Raw genomic sequence first — 19,906 nt, 5'->3', positions numbered from 1 at the left:
TTATTAGATCAGCGGAAACATACTATTTTCTATGCCACACTACTGACTGTAATAATGCATACTGTTATGTCAGCATAGGGTTGTTACACTATAACTGCACCACAGATGTTGTTTTTCACTATGCCTTGAACACAAATGCTTTGATATCCCACAGTGTATTTAATAATGACACAGTCCAAAGACATTGTATGTGGATATAATTATTTCCCTTCCTTCCATGCAGAGGCGCATGTTTAGTCTAAAATAGTGTTGGATTTGAAATTATGCAAATGGAATGTGTGGTATGCTAATCATTATTACAAGCATTTTAAAATTGCATGTTAATTATATAGAAGCAAGCTTCTACCAGAACAAAGTTGATATTATAGAAAGTCAAGTCTGATTGTGAGAGCGTGTGTTTTTCCATATTGCAAAAGTAATTTGAGGATGTCTGCTAAGAGCATTGAAGTGATTTTCCAAATGCAACCCTAATGATAATATATTGCACATTTGTACACATTAATATGTATTATTTTGCATCTACAAAACAACATTAGCAATGATGAAAACCAGAGGCTTTGGTGACAAGTTCAATTCTCCATACGCTCAGTCAAATGCGTTGTTGTGCTGTCTTGCTAGGATTTGCATGCACAAACATATATAACATGAAAATACTGTACAGACATTTGTGTTAAGTCGCACTTAATTAACTGAAATTGGTCGTAAAACACTACAAACACTAGCTCATTGAAAACTTTAGGGAAACGTGGAACAATATTCTTTATTCAAGTGCATCCAAGTGCATCATCTATGTAAGAGAGCTGCCTGTCTTCATTTCCCTGTGATTGCTATCTGTCTACATGTTTGTTTAGAGAATCACCGCCCACTTAGTCATGGGTCTCAACTCCTGTTGTTGAGCAAATCAGACGTCAATGCAAATCCTGCAGTGAGGTTAGAAACAACACAACAGGCAGGTTACTGGTCCAGGGAGAAAAAAAAACACGGAATAGGGTGGAGAGAAAAGGGAGGGGAAAAAGCCATTGGTCACTAGCCTCTAGAAAATTGAAATCTAAGCAATTTGCTTAATAAAATTAGTTAGATCATTGACTTCCTCATGAGAGGTGATTTGTTTAAATGCACACAAAACCGCAGAGCAACCGCACATCCCTGCATTCTTGCATAGACATCCATCGGAAACAACATCTATAAACACTTATAGACAAATACGTTTGTGGGACTAGGCTTTGACTTTTGCTTACACGAGGTTCCACGAACACAGTGGGTATCTGGAAAAATGTGCGATGCATCAGCAGAGGATGACCCCAAAATGGCAGAGGGTGCTGGCTTGGTGTCAGAAGACCAGCCGAGTCCCTCTGTAAGCTCTCCAGAGACTGTAGAACTAAGGCAAACTGAGGAGGGTCTGCCAGGGGCTACCATAACCTCATACAGCCCACTGCAGACACTGCACCGACCCTGCTGTCTGGTCCTGGTGCTGATCTTGCTGGTTCTTTCTCTTCTTTTCAGCTGGGCGGTGGTGCACCTGAGCTTGGGCGCTCGTAGCAAACCCTTCAGGATTTCTTCCAGCTACAACCAGCCCGGCAACATGGAGAGAGCGACCTATGACTTTCGTTTCACCACCAATTGCACCATAGGTAAGGTTTTTATCTCTTGAACACTTTTTTAAAACCTCTTTGTGGTCCTAAAACGAGTAAATTGTATGTGAGAGTGAGGATTTTTAAGCATGACCTTTTTGTTCTTAAATACAAACAAGTTTAAAATCGACTGAGAAACCAGACTTTTTTCTATACTCATGATTCACTGTTAGTATTATTGTGTGTGTTGATTTTCAAGTTATGTACTTTTCCTGAGATTTTACATTTCTGCTGTATTTCTTTGATTTAAATGTTGTTCTTTAATCCAAAGTAGAGAACTACCTTTAAGGCTTCAATGTTCTGTTAATTTCACAGATTGACAGTACTGTGATGGTCTGCTTTGCTGTTTTATCTTATTTTATTTATTTATCTTATGTTTCAATAATTGCCAACTGACTGTACACTATGGCTCTTCTTACATGGGTGCTTATAAAAAAAAAAAGTAAATGGACATGTACTATTGTTTGAAATGTATGGATTATTTGGAAAAGACTGCAGAGTGTGATGTTCCCAGGGACAGCAGGCAAGTATTCAGTTCAGTGGTCAACATTCAAAACTTTTTGACCACAGAATGCTGCAGTTGACTAGAGGGTCATGTCAATAACCAAGACATACATAACTAAAATAAAGTGTCACTATATGTCAATTTTGGAGAGATCAAAGCTCCACCTTTGATTGATTAATATATATTGGAACAATATACAATACAGAATGTTAACCTACTGCCAAGTCACATTATACAATTTAATGCTAACACATTTTCAGCAAGTTATTAAAAGTCCCTGTGGAACCGGTAGTTGCGATCGTTTTTACTTTCGTATTCTGACACATTTCCGAGTGAAAAGGAATTTCAAAGGCCGTGGCTTGCGTTTTTCACTGCGAATTGATTGGATGTTTAAAAACAGCTGTTGCATTTTGAAATGAAACTGGCAGCAGACTGACAGTTGAAAGGGGGGAGTTAACGGATGCTCCGTCCAAGCCATCTAATTTACGTCATTTGAGATGGATAGTCAATTCAGGGCGGAAGTGCATTTTCAGATTTTAACTGAAGATTATGAGGGTACATGAATTTTAAAAAGAAAATGACCCACATTGATAAGCTATTTACTACAAACGCTGCAATATTTCATAAAAAATAAGAATTGTAATTTTTAATTTCACTGGGACTTTAACATTAGTTCTTTATTTATCACTAGCTTTATTTAGTTAGCATTGCAGTAAAATAATATGCTAAACAATAAACAATGTTTTACGACGTTTATTAATCTAGTTCAATGTTCGTTTCTACATATATTATCACACAATCACATTTCAAATTGTATTAACATGAGTTCAACATTTATTTATTAACATGAATAAAAAATTACCAATAGACTTTTAAATGAACATGAATACCAGAATAATATATAAATAGAATAATACAAAAATGAATAATGATTCATTTTATAAAAGCTTTAATGCACTTAACTCAATGAACCAGATTGTAAAGTGTGACTTATTTATCAGATAAGGTCAATTTCAAAGGTAGAAAAACACATTATACAACAGTCTGATGCCTTGAAACATTGCTTTTCAGTATTCCCCAGACTTTACACCCATGCTTGTAGAGCAACTGTCTTTTCCCACTTCCTCATTTAAACCACATTTTCTGCACAGCCTTCATGCCTTATAGAACAACTACAGCAACTCAAATGTTTCTTCTCGCTCTATTTTTTCCTCTTTTTTCTGTGCTTCCTGATTCAATAACTGGTGGGGAAATTGCCCATGTCTGACCACAGGGAACAGAACACTGCTTGTCATGCAAATTCAGAAGCAGACAGAGCTCTAATTGTGTCAGGGTGGTGTAGCTCAGTAGCCTTGTTTCTTGTGTCTGCCCAAACAAATCCCTCTGGGGGTCACTACGTTTGACAGGCTGTTCCTGTTCTGAGGCACGATGTGTTCCTCTGTTCTTGCTGCTAAATGCCCTGTTCTCTCCTTATCTCTCCTTTAATCCGTTCTCGCTTGCCATAATAGATATTAGCAGATTGACACGCTTCACAGCATGGCTTGTCTTCCTGAAGCACCTGTCACTAGATCTCGAATTACCTACCCGAAAAGGTGTTGTTGTTTGACGAGCTGATTTGCAAAGCTGAGGCCTGTGTGTATGTGGTTGTGTTAGATAGATGTGCTTGATAAGGCTTGAAATTCTCTCTTAATGAGATGAAGTAATTGCGGTAATCTAAGAAGCGCTACAAGTAGCCAGTTGGTTGTTTTTGTTGCATTAGCTTTGCTAAATTATCAAGAGCATTCATTTAAGCAAAACAAATATTTTTTTTAGATGAAAATCTGTATGGGTGCAAAATTTGCTGTGTTGTGTTCTAGGTGTGGCTATGTGGATGTTTACTCCTTTAACAAAGATGATTTTGTGATCAGTTACTATTATTAGTCTTATTATTTAATAAGCAATAAGCATATATTTTATGCAAAAGCAAATTGCGGAGGTGTTATAGGTATACTGTATGTTACAATACAGTACAACAACATTTTGACCCCTAGACATGGCTCAATTTCATCCACTGCAATCTATGGAATTATTTTATTCACCCATTCTATCCACCAGGTGAAGTAGTCCAATATCTTAGAAAAGTAATAGCACACCTCCTTAACAAGCAGTGCGATTTAAGGTATGATTCATGTTCTTACCACAAAGGTGTGAGGTATACTGAACTGCGATACATACAAATAGGAGTTTGTTCAAATGAGTTATAGTGGAAGTGATGCTTGCCTTAGCAAGCACTAATAACGAGCGGTGAGATTTTCTGGTTCTGCTTAATTTACACTCCTGGTAGCAGTGTTGGGAGTAATGCGTTACAAAAGTAATGCATTACAGTAACATATTACTTTTTGATGTAACACAGTAGTGTAAGGCATTACTCAATTTTCTGTAATATTTTACAGAATAATAATAGACTCGGTGCCAAAATGACCGCAGCACTGCTGCTTCCACATGCAGTGTGAATGTTCTAACCTGTTCTAACAATAAGTTTCCTTTTCTATGATTTCTGTTAGAGTAAAAGCATGCGCTGATAACACGTGCAGTGAACAGGTCTATCCTCTTCTCCATTGCTCATCTAACATACCTCTGAACATGACGTACAAGGAACTAGCCAATCAGAGAGCTTGTTACATCTCTCTCGCCATAGCTAATTTGCATTGTTTAAGCTCGTTTTAGCAATGCAAGGCCCCAAAGTGTCAGGGAAATGCTAAACAGAGAGGCTAAAATGAAAAGCTAAAGGACTGAGCTAATCGAATAGCAAAGCGGAAAAAGAAAGGCAGCAAGGAAATGGAAATGCAAATGGTAAAATAAGTAGTCTTGTAAATGACTGATTAAAACTTGTATTCGTAGTTTAATTTGTAAATCCAATTATTTATTCCTCTTTTTAAATCGCATTTTCAAATACATTTTGAAATTCCACTATTTATAAAGGAATTCATTAATGCACTTTAAAATGATGTACTTATTGCATGTTTTATGTTTTTTTAAGACCCTTTTTAATTTGAAGTATTTATTGATGGATTAATATTTCATTTATTAATTATTTTTATAATCACGCTTTTTATTGCCCATTAAAACATTAAATAATTAATGACTTTATCATTTCACCTATTTATATTTGAAAAAATAAATAAAGTTGTAAACAAATGTATTAATGCCTATTTTTATTGTAGAATTAGTTATTAAACAATGAAATGCTTTATTACTTTACACACGACTCTTCCGGTCCTCCATACGCACGCACAGTGAAAGCACACATTTAAGATAAAGGAGAAAGAAACACAGGTCAAATATTAAAAAGACTATAAATACCTATATGCAATATTAATTAAGTAAAACTTAAAAATTCTTAACCATGCTTATTTCTTAAGCAAGATTTTGCATGTCTTACGAAGAGAAAACACATTTCTCGTCCATTTCCATGCGTGGCCTCGAGCACACATGGGATCTTTTTTAAAGGGACACTTCACCCAAAAACGAAAATTCTGTTATGGATTACTCACCCTCTAGTTGTTCCAAACCTGTATAAATTTCTTTGTTCGGTTGAACACAAAGATATTTATTAGAATGTTAGCAATTGAAAATTCTTTGGCATCATTGACTACCATAGCAGAAAAAATTATAATGGTAGTCAAAGGTGACCCACAATTGTTTGCTTTCCTAAATCCCCCAAAACATATTTTGAGTTCATCAGAACAAAAAAATATATACAATACCTAGGAAACCATTCAGATAAGTAAATATAGCAATAGAAACATCTTTTGGCAGTTGTTAACTTTGATTTGACACCGGAAAATAATTGGGCTAGTTTTCATTCCCTTTGACGGGTTTTGAGGGGTCATTGGGCTGCTTTCAGGAAGCTAGTTAGCAAGATCCCTGTGACCAGCAGCAATGACAAGGTAAGCTAACGTTTACATGATGACTAGCTAGAATTCTATATAATCTAGTTCAGTGATGGGATGGGACTATTTTGTATTTAAATACCTTTGAATTTTTTTATTGTATTTTATATTTAAATGTGTTTAATCTTAGTATTTTTGTATTTTCAAACTGAAATACTTTTTGCCAATCCACCTCCTTATTAGACTGCATAGATGGACAGTGTTTCAAATACATCCATTTGAAATACAAAATACTATTATTTTGTAATAGTATTTTGTATTTAAATGCATTTAATATAGTATTTTTTGTATTTATTTGTGCATAGCCTTGTTAATTCAAGAAATCAGCAGTCTAAATAGGTTGATTGGCAAAAAGTGTATTTAGTATTTTTGTATTTTCAAACTGAAATACTTTTTGCCAATCCACCTCCTTATTAGACTGCATAGATGGACAGTGTTTCAAATACATCCATTTGAAATACAAAATACTATTATTTTGTAATAGTATTTTGTATTTAAATGCATTTAATATAGTATTTTTTGTATTTATTTGTGTATAGCCTTGTTAATTCAAGAAATCAGCAGTCTAAATAGGTTGATTGGCAAAAAGTGTTTTGTATTTTGAAAATACAAAAATTCAAAGACTTATTTTAGAATGTTAAGTTCTACTTCTGTAGTTATTTTGGTGAAAGTAACTCAAAAGTAATACAGGAGTCATATAACGTATTACAATTCTGAGACAGGAATATTGTAAGGTAAATTATTACTTTTAAATAACAGTAACAAGTAATCTGTAATGTATTACAGTTTGGAAGTAAATTGCACAACACTGCCTGTTAGAGCACTGACATCTGTAACCATATGTTCAAATACACTGTCACCCTCTTGCTGCCCTCACCTCAGACTCAAGACAATGCAGAGGTGTACTGTAGATCATCCAATCATAAAATGTTAACTCGCTCCCTATTTGTTTCTGTCTGAGTCATCTGCTTTTTGCTCCCTCCGGCAAACCTGATTTTGATTACACCACTATCATAAAAATGTGTCTGGCAGGCTGAGTCGAGTTCTGCAGAGGTTTGATGAGGTCCATTTATATTCTTTGAGTTATACTCTCTTTTTCTGGTGGAAGTGCACGGTGAAGGACCACTGCAGTGCCGTCCTGCAAGTGCAAAGTGAAGGTGTTCAATTTCCCATCATCTCTCACTGTGAGTCAAATGACTTTCGAAGAAAGTGTCCCTCCTCGGTCGATTCTTTTTACGATCACTTTTAAAAGGTGTTTCGCTAATTAACTTGCTTGCGCTAAGGAGTGAACCATACTTGCACAAATCTAGCTGAACGGTTACAAAGAGGACAGGTTGTGGGCCATCATACGTTTTGTCATGGTTCTGCTTCTTTTAGTCTTGGATTTCCTGGTCCTGAGGCAGAGCCATGACAAAGTCTTTGGTTATGTGTGGAGAGAAACATATTATTGTCCTTTTGACAATAATATGCGTTCTCTCCAGTGTCTTGTCATTGGCCCCACCCCTCTCATTTCCGTATTACTTCCCGACCGTGTTCCATTACCCTCACCTGCCCTGTGTCATTATCCCTCGTTTGTCTTGCCCTATTTAATGCCCTCTTGTTTCATTGTCCTGTGCGCTTGCGGTCTGCATATGCTTGCGGTCTACATATGCTTGCGGTCTGCTTACACGTGTTCTTGTTGCCTTCCCTGTCTGTGGATTTTAGTTTTATTTTGATCTTGTCTTCACGTTTTACCCCCAAGTGGGAAGTCTTTGTTTTTTCATTTATACCTTGTTTAGTTTTTCCCCATCGTGGGTGTTTCTGTTATTTAATAAATATATCTTGTTTAACCCTTTCATCGCCTGCCTGCAATTGGGTTCTTCCACGCACCGCCGTGACATGTTTGTATGAGTGAACCAGACAAACAACCATGTTTCAGAGCAAGACAGTAATGCCATTTTAATGAATAGCATTGCTTTGACTTCCTTTGCATTTATTTGTTTATATACTGGGTTGTCACATTTTTTCCATCATATTATTATTATTATTTTTTTTAATAATTCAGATTAATAAAGTATTAACCTCAAGGTTATGTTTGTTCCAATCTTTAAAAAAATACATTTTTAATGATTAAGTTATACAAATCTTAAGGATTTAAATGTTTATAAAGTAGCAAAACACCCATGAAGATAAAATTGCATAAAATATCAATATAACACATGCACAAAACCCTCCCTTTCTCTGAATGCATTCTTATTTTGCCAACAGCCATTCAAGAAAATGAGCTGTATTTATTCATTTATTACAGCAACTGGCCTCTATAGGGGTTTGAACCAGCAACCTCATCTTCCCCAGGCTATACCCTTCCCTATTAAGCTGTGCAGTTGTCAGGGTTTAACACTGGAATACCTGCTGCTTTACAGCCCGGGATGGACCGTGGAAGTGCGGCAAGCCTTTCCCCAACCATCAATCATTCAGGAGAAGTACAGTGGGGAAGACACTCAGGGGTCTTCTAGATTATGGCTGGGGAGTGTGTGCTCAAAGGTGCAAAACAGGAGTTTTGAAGGGACATATGATGTCAAGCTTTAAAAGCGTATAGTGCTTTTAAGATATAGCAGTTAAAACTATACAACTGATGAATTTTTTATCTTTTTTTGTGGTGATGATTAAGTTGATAGTGTCATCAGTGGCAGAGGACACACCATTTGATTATATTACACCATGAGATAATTAAATAACTTTTTAATGAGTAAAAGCGGATTGATTACTGACTACAATTTGATGTAATGGCTGGTGTTTTTTGGGTATCAGAAGTTCTATTATGAGTGTGTAAAAAGTGTATTAACGTTCCCCTTGCGTCTTTATTCAATGGTCTTGTTGAATGCTACTGTTAACTCATAATTTACACAAAATTTTAGACATTAAAGAGGAATAATCGCTGCATTGTCACATTTCATTTTGCTGCTTATTCTGCAAAAAACACTCACATAGACAGAAAGGGGTTGTTTGTTCCTTCATAAAGTGATAAACTGTCCTGTTTTTTGTGTTTTCATGGACAGAATTTCATCAAATGTCACCATAATGGCAATTGATTGATATGATTTGTAGACCACATCTTATATATATTTTGTCTTTATAGGGCATCTTACATTTAACTTTGCCCCTGTTGTCAGGCTCCATGTGTACTGTCAACAATCAGTACACATTTGTACACAACAAAGCTAGCAAAGTATTTGTGATACTATCCCTTCATTTGCCAGCTATTAAAATGTCACCACAATGAATTGTTTCCCTGCTGGACTGGCCCACTGCTTAAATCAACAGGAGCAGATGTTCTTGGACTGAGCTTTGCTTTGGGCACTAATGACAGGCCTCAAGAAATTAAACAAATGTCATTGCATAAACAAACTACCGGCCTCTATATTTGTATTTCAAATCATGACTTATAATAGTTATTAAAATTGACAACAAGTTGCAGTGACAAAATGACCAGAAGTCATCCATTGTTAATGAAAGTGGCCAGTTTAATAGGATATTAGTGATTGTTGCCATTGAGAGTCTCAGCAGAGTTTGACTTTATGCAAATAAGCAGCAATGCGCTGTGTTGACCACCAGTGGTAGCACAGAAAATAAAGGACATGATCTTTCTCTTGTATAGTACTTCAAGTATACATGAAGAGTTTGGTTCCAAAATGAGATAACTCCATTTTTAAGAATTTTCAAAAAAAATGTTTTTTATTATGTTATCATGCTTTTGTTGTGTTTTATTGTGTTAGTTAGGGTGCGTTTACACTTGGCATTAACATGCGACCTGTATCTGGATGTTGTCCACATACACATTGAAAAGACAAGTGTAAGGGTGCGTTTACACTTGGCATTAACATGCGATCTCGGTGATCCGAACAAACAGATCGGATCTTCAGACAATCAGGACACAGCGCGTTTACACTTGTCAACAAGTAGCTTACACATCTGGATAATGTGATCGGATCTCTATAGTTTCCCGCCCATTATTTTAATAAGCCTGCAGTTTAAAAATAGCCCCGGTGCGGGGAGATTTCACACAACACGTATAACGGGGAGGATGAGCATGTTACACATTTGATACGCAGCCATGTTGAACTCGAGGCAGCGGTGGGAAGTAAACCGCGGTTAAAACGATTAATGATCATATATGTGAAAGTATAAGCAGAGGACGTTTGTAAAATGACAAGCTTTTGTACTTGAGCTGTGGAGGGTTTCACTCGCGCGCACACACACAGACTCTAACGGTGTTTTTAAACACATCATTTGTTTATTCATGTCACATACACATAAAATAATCACATAAGTAGGCCTAAGTTACTATGATCAAAAGCGACCACTTACATCGTTCTCGTCTATTTGGGTTGGTTCGTCTGAAAGTGACAGCACGTAATTTCTTTGGTCTGCGCCCTAAATAGCGTGCTTACTGACATCAGCTATAAGCAACACTATACAATCTTGTTTCTGTGTGTAAATGATATACGGTGTATTCAGAGCTCCGTTTCAAGCTGCTGTCTGAAGATCCGATCTGCTTGTTCGGATCACCGAGATCGCATGTTAATGCCAAGTGTAAACGCACCCTTAGTTGTATTTTTTTAGTTATTATGGCTTAAATCAAAACCAACCAACTGCAGTTCCCTTTCTGTCGGTCTCTCGATGTTGTGTCAAACCGACAGAATGGGGTTTGTCTTGAGAACCTATCATCTTCTGAGTATTTAGAAAAGGCCGATGAAAATTGACGAATGAAATTTGCATGCGGGCTCCTCCCCGGATGTCCGGGTATAAGAGGGAAGACGGTGTGCTCATTCATTCACCTTTTGTTCTTCAGAGCCTACGCATCTGATGAGCTTCTCTACGATCTTTGGTGATCATTTTTCTGCTGGAATCTACGACGTGGACAGCGGACGGTCCCTTCCTGCAGTGACTCTCCCCTGGGCGTCTCGGCAGTTCTGGAGGTGTTCGAGCAAATTTCCTTTCTAAAAGAGCAAATTTCTCCAGCGTGGCATGTCCCGCTGTTCTCATGGGTGCAACACACTCATCGAGGAGGGGGACGGACATGATGCCTGCTTCCAGTACGATGGGGCAGACGTTGTGGATACGTCCTGCCCGCACTGCGGGTGGTGATGATTCAGACGTTGCGTCACGGGTGGCTGTGTTCCCACGGGACTCAGCCACCACCTCGTTTGCTCCCCGTTCCGTGGCAGCAGGACTACGGCCCTGCCGTCCGCTACGGCAAGCAGCGAGGGTGATATGAGGATTACTGTGAGTGATAATCCGCCAGCCACTGGCTCACGGACCGTTCACACCTCGTCTCGCTCGTCTGACCGTTCCCCAGGAGACGTCCGCCGTCTTATTCCTCAATCACGTATTCGGACACGATGCGTGATGATGAGATGTCTCTTGCAGCATCGGGGGGTGACGTACTGCCATCCGACTCCGACGATTCCTCGGGCTCCCTCCCTCGGGGGGTCGAGCCCAGGAAGAAGCGGACGTCAAAATGTCAGCCATGCTTTCCCGGGCCGCCGTGAGTGTTGGGTTGCAGTGCCCGCACTGCCTTTCCCGGCGCTCGTGGCTGGCTACATGGCGCCTCGGGTTTGAGCGCGGAAGTGCATGAGGAACTTAGTAAGACCTGGAACGCCCCTTTCCGGCACGTTTCACGTCAAACAAAGTTCCTTCACCCTCTCTTCCCTCGAGGTTGAGACAGCTAGAGGATACGCCGTTGTCCCCCAGGTGGAGTATGGGGGGGGGCTCGACCTAGACTCCCGTCCAAAGCATGTGGGGTCTTGGCATCTCTGGTGTCGAGAGCTTACATTGCGGCGGACCAAGCTGCCTCCTCTCTCCACGCTATGGCTCCTGCCAGGCCAGGGCGTTGAGAGAGCTCTGCGAGGGTAAGACCGACCCAGCGCGTATGCAGGGACCCGCACCGCCACCGACCTCGCTCTACGGGCGACCAAGGTGATCACGCGGGCCCTGGGTCGGACGATGTCCACACTTGTGGTCCATGAGAAACTCCTCTGGCCGATCCTTGCGCAGATGAGTAGCGCTGAGAAGGTCTGCTTTCTCGACGCACCCGTCTCACAAGGGGGGGCTGGTTGGTGTTACTGTCGAGCCGCAGTGGCCCCGCTCACCCCACGCCCATCGGGGGGCGCGAGACCCGCACGCGGCCTCCCCCGGAGGGTTCTCGACAGTAAAGAAGCAGTCCTCCGTGCCGCGACTCGGCCGCCTCGGCCGTCGAGGCCCGGGCATTGTCTGCTTCTCAGCAGCCCTGGTCCTCTTCGACAACGTCCAGCTCTGGCACCCCCCTGGAGGAGACAGCGAAGAGGAGACCATCGCCCCATCAGCAGCCGCGGCGAAGCGGCCCTCATGGGAAGACCTCAGGGGGATCGAGGCTACCATTGGGCCCGACCCCAGCCACATCGCTGGGAAGTCGGATCCTGCCCCGTCTCTCCATCTGCTGGCCCCCTCCGGGGGGCTAGCGCCCACTTACTCTCAAAAAAGGAGAGTTTCCTCTCTCTCTGGGTTACCACAGCCGCTCTCACCCTCTGCACGATGGTGAACGGCAAACTTGACGTTGCGTCATGGCGAAGCGCAATGTCGAGTATAAACACCAGCCCTCAGCACTCTCAGTCAGACAGTGCGTTGAGCTGCGCAAGCGCCAGGCAGGAAAAACAGCAGAGCCGATCTCCTCCCTGGGGGACCTCCCCCGGCAAGGAATCCGTACTGCTAGCCATCGAACCACCCCCCCGGGGGACGATGAAAAAGATTGTACCTTTAGTCCCCGTCTCATTTCTGGGAACCTGTCCGGCTTCCCAGGATTTCAGGCTGGTTAGGGAAGACGATCCGTCTCGGCTACGCGATCCAGTCGCCTCACGCTCGTCAAGTTTCAGGGCATCCGATATACCTCAGTCAGAGGCTAGGATGTTCCCGTACTTCGGGCCGAGGTCGCCACCCTTCTGGTGAAGGGAGTGATCGAGCCCGTCTCACCAGCCGAGATGTTCAACAGGTTTTACAGCCTGTACTTCATTGTCCCCAAGAAAGGCGGGGGGTTGCGCCCTATCTTGGGTCTGTGTGTTCTGAACAGGCACCTACACAATAGCTGCCTTTCAGGTTGATCACGCAGAAGCGCATCCTGACATCCGTCAGGTGTCAGGACTGGTTCATGGCAATCGACCTGAAGGACGCGTACTTCATGTCTCGATCCTCCCTCGACATCGGCCGTTCCGACGGTTCGCGTTTGAGGGACGGGCATATCAGTACAGGGTCCTACCCTTTGGTCTGTCCCTGTCTCCACGATTCTTTACGAAGGTCGTGGAAGCCGCCCTCGGGTACTAAACTATCTCGACGACTGGCTCAGTTTGGCGCACTCTTGAGATCTGTTGTGTACACACAGGGACCTGGTGCTCCGGCACCTACATCGGTGGGGCTACAGGTCAACTGAGAATAGCAAGCTCTCCCCGGTGCAGAGCGTCTCCACTAATTCCTCCCTACGGTAGGTAGTGGCCTCTGCAGCGTTTTTCCCCCAGGGGGAATAATGCTTACCCAGTGGCCCGTACGGTGCCGGGCGGCTTCTCGCCATTCAGAGAATTAGGCCTCCGCCCGTGACGGCCGGCGTTAGGGGGCTTCCCAACCTTTGTGGAAAGCTCTGGGTCCCCCTTCCTCTCCACTGGAAGGTCATAATTTCGCGTTAGCGTGTTCGTCTGACTCGCCCAGGCCAGTCAACGTCGCTCCGCAGAGATTGTGACGCGGCTCAGTGCTGTGACGTTTTCCATAGGAAACCCATTCTGTCGGTTCGACATTCTGTGGTTTCAGAATGGAAACTGTTTTCACTGTAATAGTCTGATTGCACATTAAGGAGATCGTACTTCTTTCTTATGGGTGGTTTCATTTCCTCGTACTATTACATACCATTTGTTAATATTCATACCACCATGATGAAGATGGCTTTTGAGATAAAATTACTAGAAAGTGCCACTTCAATTAGCCGTAAATAAAGATATTTACATTTTTGTGTGCCTGTGCTTCAGCTCTTTATTTTCTACCCCTTTCTAAACCACACTTCATCATCTCCTATGTTCCTGCCCTGTAGGCACTTAATACTAAACTTGTGAAATTCGTGTTCTTCTTTCAAAGACTACAAATTATTTGTAAAAGCCTGCATTTATTACCATCTCTTGCCCCAGGTCTTCCACAGAGATATTTAGAAAGCCTACCATCAGCAGCAGCTACGATCATCACTGTGCTACTGTATATTTAAGCTTCTTTCAAAGGACGTACACTTGAGAAAGGTCAGTGTGTGTAGGTTGTACTTGCATTTATGTCCTGTGATAGAAATCACAAAAGCTGTAATTGTTTTCTGCTACGATTAACGATTTATTTAACTTGTAGTTAAAAAGTTAACCTTAAAACTGAATGTGCCGTAAGTCACTTAAAACACCTGAATACATAAATGCAAAAGCAGATTTTGAGAATTTAAGATTGTAAAATGGTAAGGATTAGAATAATGACTACATTTTACATTTTTATTCTGTGAGAATTTTAAGGGGCTGTGTCTACTGAGGCATTTCTGCCTACGGCAGGCCTGCTTTTTCTATTGTTTCCCAAGGAAGTGCCTCATTTTTTAAGAAAGCCAGTGCTCAGCGTTTTTTCCCACGCTCAACGTTTCATAGCAACCAATGCGCCTGGCAGTTTCAACCCCGTAAAGACGCCTTGGTGTCATCTGTTATGTAAAATAACTTGTTCAGGGCAGTACATTAAAAACAATACTTAACTTTTTACTTAAGTCCTTTCATTTTTCTTAAATTTGCAACATTAACCATATTCTGCAAGGCGTATGTAAATTTTTGACAATGACTGTATGTCATGGCTAATAACAATAATGTATGGCTAAAAATAAAAATCATGCAATATGGAGTTACGAGTTTTCAGAAGGACAACAGCGATATGTAAACTTCATTCTGTACAAACAAAACCTCATTTTGATTGGTAGCGATGGTCAAACGTCAAATGTAATTTTTTTAGAACAGCTATGTATGTTTATCTTTATAACATAAGTGTGGGTTGTGTAAGCAGCTTACACAAGAGACCTATGGAAAAGTATGGGCTCTGTTTTGGATGCTGGTTTCCAGCATGGGATGTTGGTTAACTGATGTCCCCTTCTTGTATAACTTTCCCAGCAAGAGTTCCTTGGTCAACCGGCTTTGCCAGAAAGATCATATGGTTGACCATTATGTTTTGCATGTGGAAAAACAGCATGGCTATTATCCAGTCTGACTTAGCATGTAAATCCATGCTGGTCAAAGCCACGGCTGGTAAATAAATATTGGGGGCATGTGGGTTATGTAGATTTTGTCATCAGACCTAAAATGCAAAACCTTTGTTTCAGCTGTACTGTAGTTGTTAGGGCTGAATCCAATTTATGTTTTACTGCAGTAGCATACAAGGAGTCCACTTCTCTTGTAGCCACTGAATTCCCCATATAGCCTAGTTCTTTTTCCTTTACCTCTGGAGTCTCCTTTTCAATCATCTTCAAAATGAAGCAGATTTATCTTTAATGTAACTGTCCAGCTTTCCCAAACACGTAGAATGCATCAAGGCACATGGCTACCTTGGAATCAAAGAATGTCTAGGCCTCTGAGATGTCACGAAGCAGACAGACTGCCCTATAATCTCTCTTGGGCAACCTTTGATATAAAGCTGCTGGCCTACACACTGGCCTGTCTCGACTTGGTCTAGAACATGAGACAGCCATGTCAGGCATTCTATACCCTGTGAATGTATAGCTTCGGGGTTTAATATTGTCTTTGACTTGTCTGTCATTCTTCCACATAAACAAACCATTTAGTTATAGCAGATTTTTTAATGGTTACAGTTCAAAAGAGGATAGAGCTTAAAAAATGTGCAGACAGTTGTAAAATAGTTAAAAGTGGCACACAAAAAGTGACAAGTGTTTTCTTCAAATCCTAAATGTTTTCTTCGGATGTCACTGTAATCACTGTAGGATTTCCAAACAGAATATTTTCTTAGTAAACATAACACAGGCTTTCATAATAAATAAAAACAAAAATATTTTAACCCTTTCATATGCTGTGGGTGGCAGCTCTGCCCATCACAAATATTTGTGTTTTGAACAGCAGTAATGATTTGTGACACTGCATATTTACTATCGGTAAACAGAAGTATAAATTTCAGAAGAAAAAAAACAAGCAGGCTACTCCTTCAGATCCACTCACTCCTCAGACTGACCGCCAGTGGGCGGAGCCAACAATGTGATAATCCAAAAGTGGGTGTTGTTATAGTACACAGCTCGTATAAAAATGAATCTACCATGTGACGTCACATTTCAGCCATTTTACATTCATGTTTTTTCCGGAGAATGATTGCATAAATGCTTTTGTTACTGATAAGGACATTTTAAGCTATGAATCTTGCAGGAGGTGTTAATGATACCAAGACCACTTAAATGTCAAAAGCTCAAAGGAAATTTGATTCCTTATGTCATCACCCCTTTCATTTTTTATATAGTTGCATAAATAACACATCTTGTAAAAGGTAAGATGATTCGTTGTGCCTCTTTGACAAAGGTTTATAACTGCAACTCAAGAATGTACTGTATGTTAAGAATGTTCAATGTGGCTGCATACTTGCAATGTGTTGAACAAGCATTCGCAGTTTCTGGCCTCAGTGAAAAAGGTGGGAGTACTAACGTGTGTTTTGGCTCTTTAAATTTCTTTGCAGGAACACACACCACCTTTTACCAATAAGAGCTTTGGTTTATCAGCTCACTTTGTCTTCCTCACCAACTTGTCTCCTCTGATTTGTCTGATTCTCTAATGCAGCAGCCCCAAAACGTCTCCAAAAAGTAGTAAAACAAAATGACACAGTTTTCCTTTGGATGCGTTTGCCCCTTACACCCTGTGGAATAATCTGACAGAGACAAATGATGCCACGAACCTTCGTTGGCCAATCAAGCATGGCTCCAAACAGTTCATTGAATTCCTAAACAGATGCCCCCCATTTCGACTCTTGTCCTGAGGGAAGGTGGTGTGTAATCCAAGGGCATTAACTCCGTGACTTTCCTCATAGATCAGACACATTGGCTTGGACTGCCCCAACTAACACCTGTGTGCTCATCTAACCATTCCTGGGAGTTGGAGGCTTTCTGAGGCCGCTGAAAATTCTTGAAGCTGAAAGTAGAATTCACATTCTCATCTAAGCACCTCATAATTAAATTATATAAAGTTTAGAAGGTACAGATTTTACTTAAAAACTAATGACATATTGAATTGTAGTTAATGATTCTGGTTCCTTAATGACTTGATGGCTTTTGATTCTGTATGACAGGTGGGACAATGGCGTTTCTTTGGTACCAACAGTTGTTTAGTACATAAGTCTATATACATTGTCCATCATACATTACTTTATTTTGTGTCATGTTTTGTTAAGTTTTGGCTGTAAGTTCACAATTTCCATAAAACAACAATATTTTAATGTTGCTCAGTAGTTTCTGTGGCGCAATGAAACATGACAGAGTATTTAAGTATGAGGTTGTGTCTGCATCAGAGGAAAAAAGTAGACATTAAAAACATGGTTACTTTATATTGAGAGCACTGTATACAGTATTTGTAACGGCTACAGTTGAAGTAGGCTCAAAACAAGGAAGTGAACGTTATTAAAAGATACGTAAAGAATTTACAGGTCAGAGGAAGGAAGAAATGTAGGAAAGTACTGATAAGTATGTAAAAGATAGGAAAATGCTGGTATGAAAAAAATCAGAAGGCATCAGGATAAAAAACTGGTCAATGTCTTTGATCTAGGCCTGTTCAGGTTTACCATTATCTCACTTATTTTATATTTATTACTTACTTTTTTATATATGAGCATTTTCCATGCTGTATTATATCAGAGTCCCTTGGTAGCATAAGAACATCTACAATGTACAAGGAACTTGCGGAGAATCACCATTTGTTTCTTTTGTCTCATCCCATAGTCAGATTCTCAGAAGCAGGATGCAGAAAGCCTCTTTTTTTAAATGTTATCCTTGATACTTTTGAGAGAAGCACAGTGAGTCCTCTATGACTCAGATGCTTTACTGTCATCTCGTTTTCAGAGAACACATTTTGTACCGTCTTATAGCTGCATCTGTCTACAGGGCACAATGCAAACGCTGATCTTTCTGCTATGGCGAACACGCATCTATCATCCTTTAAACCTGCACACAAAAATCCTTTTCATCCATTGTGTTTATTATTTTGCCCCATTCACCTTTACATTACATCATAGCTTTAGTGTTTAATCAAGGTCAAAAAGGCTTTAAAAAGCTTTTAATTAATAATGACGTTTAAATAGCACTTCATTCTATATAGGCTGTTTAAAGTTTGTAAAAAAGCTGGTCCCAATGTTTAACATGGTTTGTTTTATGTGGAGTAATATATGAAAAATGGCATGATGCTGAGTGGCCTAGTTGTGGAAGATGAAAAAAGGATACAAAAAAAAAATCTGGGCATACAGTATGTGCATATAAAAAAAATTACATGATATGAATGCAAACATGGTTCTAAACACTTTCCAGAGTGGAATAGGCTACTATTCCACATCATTTGTTGTGCATGAAGTGTGGTACTTACATTGCAAGATTCTTATGGAGAGGAAACAATATTTCAGAGTCTTTACATGCTGTTCATTGGTGACCCACAATTCAGCATGGTGGTGCAACATTTACAAGAGGTTGCGTTTGTGCAGCAGAGGCCATGCACGACCATGATGGTTTTCCCATGTGCAGTGACAGATTCAGAGTCTTTTATCTTAGCTTAGTTTTCAGGTCATTGATATGAATGTTTTCCTGGCAGTGCTATGACTCACTGTTACGGCTGGCTGTCAAATGCCTGCTGAATAATAATTAAATCATTTTAGTATCTACACACTGATGCTAGTTCGACATATCCATCACGTCTTTGTTCTTTTATCACAAAGCCTCTGCATTAGAGGAGATTGGTGTATTAATACCTTTTCGACTTCCGTTTATATTTATTTTCTCTCCACACTTACAAAGAGTTTGATTAAAAACACTATTAGTTAGGTTTTTTTGTTGTCTTTAGCAAGAGTGCCATGCTGAGCTGTAAAACAGAGCTATTAATTACTATGCAATTACATGAGCTGATAGGTCTCGCTCAACACATGCAAATGTGACTCTGCTCACAATTTTAAAGACGTGTCACTAAGAGACAAATGAAAGCGAGTTTAGACAGGTTTGAAAGAAAAAAATCATCTCTCGATAATGTGTCACCAAGCATGAGTGAAAGAGAGAAAATAGACTGTACTTGCCAACGTCTTCTCTACTAAAAGGTGATTTCTTATCTGTTGTAAACCCTGTGTACACACTTGCTTTGTTTTATTACCACAACAGAAACTGTATTACCTATGATCCAGAATCCATCATAGATACAGAAGGGGATTTTTTTAGAATAGTGGTCGATCACTGATAAATTCTTAAAATTGATCTGGGTCTTTGCAGTAATGCATATTTGGACACGTCACTCTTCGTTGGAACATTTTAATCTCAGAGAAGCAGCTCTCGCCGTGTATCTTACCAAAAACACTATTCCAGATCAAGGGCACATTATGCCTCTGTAGCTGCCAGTGATAAAATCACATCTTCCTTGTTTTATTTTTTTAAAGAAGGAAGTAAAAGTGAATCACATCAGTGAGCCTAAGCTTTTTTCATTTTTCTCGCTGTACAATCAGTCTTTATCATTGAACCCCTGGTGAGCGCGGCCCGTTTGTACAGCTCCACCAGCCGACTGTCTGCCATTTGCATAGATATGCAAAATGCGGCTAGA

At 40.2% G+C, this 19,906-nt stretch overlaps 1 protein-coding gene across 3 annotated transcripts in view; it reads left to right on the top strand.

Moving 5' to 3' along the window:
* alk (ALK receptor tyrosine kinase) overlaps positions 1 to 19,906 on the top strand; it is a 613,816-nt gene that overhangs the window by 426,714 nt on the left and 167,196 nt on the right. For all 3 annotated transcript variants that reach the window (XM_057343307.1, XM_057343308.1, XM_057343306.1), the window contains exon 5: positions 1,504 to 1,631. In XM_057343307.1, the coding sequence (XP_057199290.1) occupies positions 1,504 to 1,631 (128 nt within the window). The remainder of the gene's footprint in view (positions 1 to 1,503; positions 1,632 to 19,906) is intronic.

The sequence above is a fragment of the Triplophysa rosa genome, linkage group LG10 (assembly GCF_024868665.1).
Source record: "Triplophysa rosa linkage group LG10, Trosa_1v2, whole genome shotgun sequence".
Classification (NCBI taxonomy): domain Eukaryota; kingdom Metazoa; phylum Chordata; class Actinopteri; order Cypriniformes; family Nemacheilidae; genus Triplophysa; species Triplophysa rosa.
This window is presented reverse-complemented; position numbering and strand designations above follow the sequence as displayed.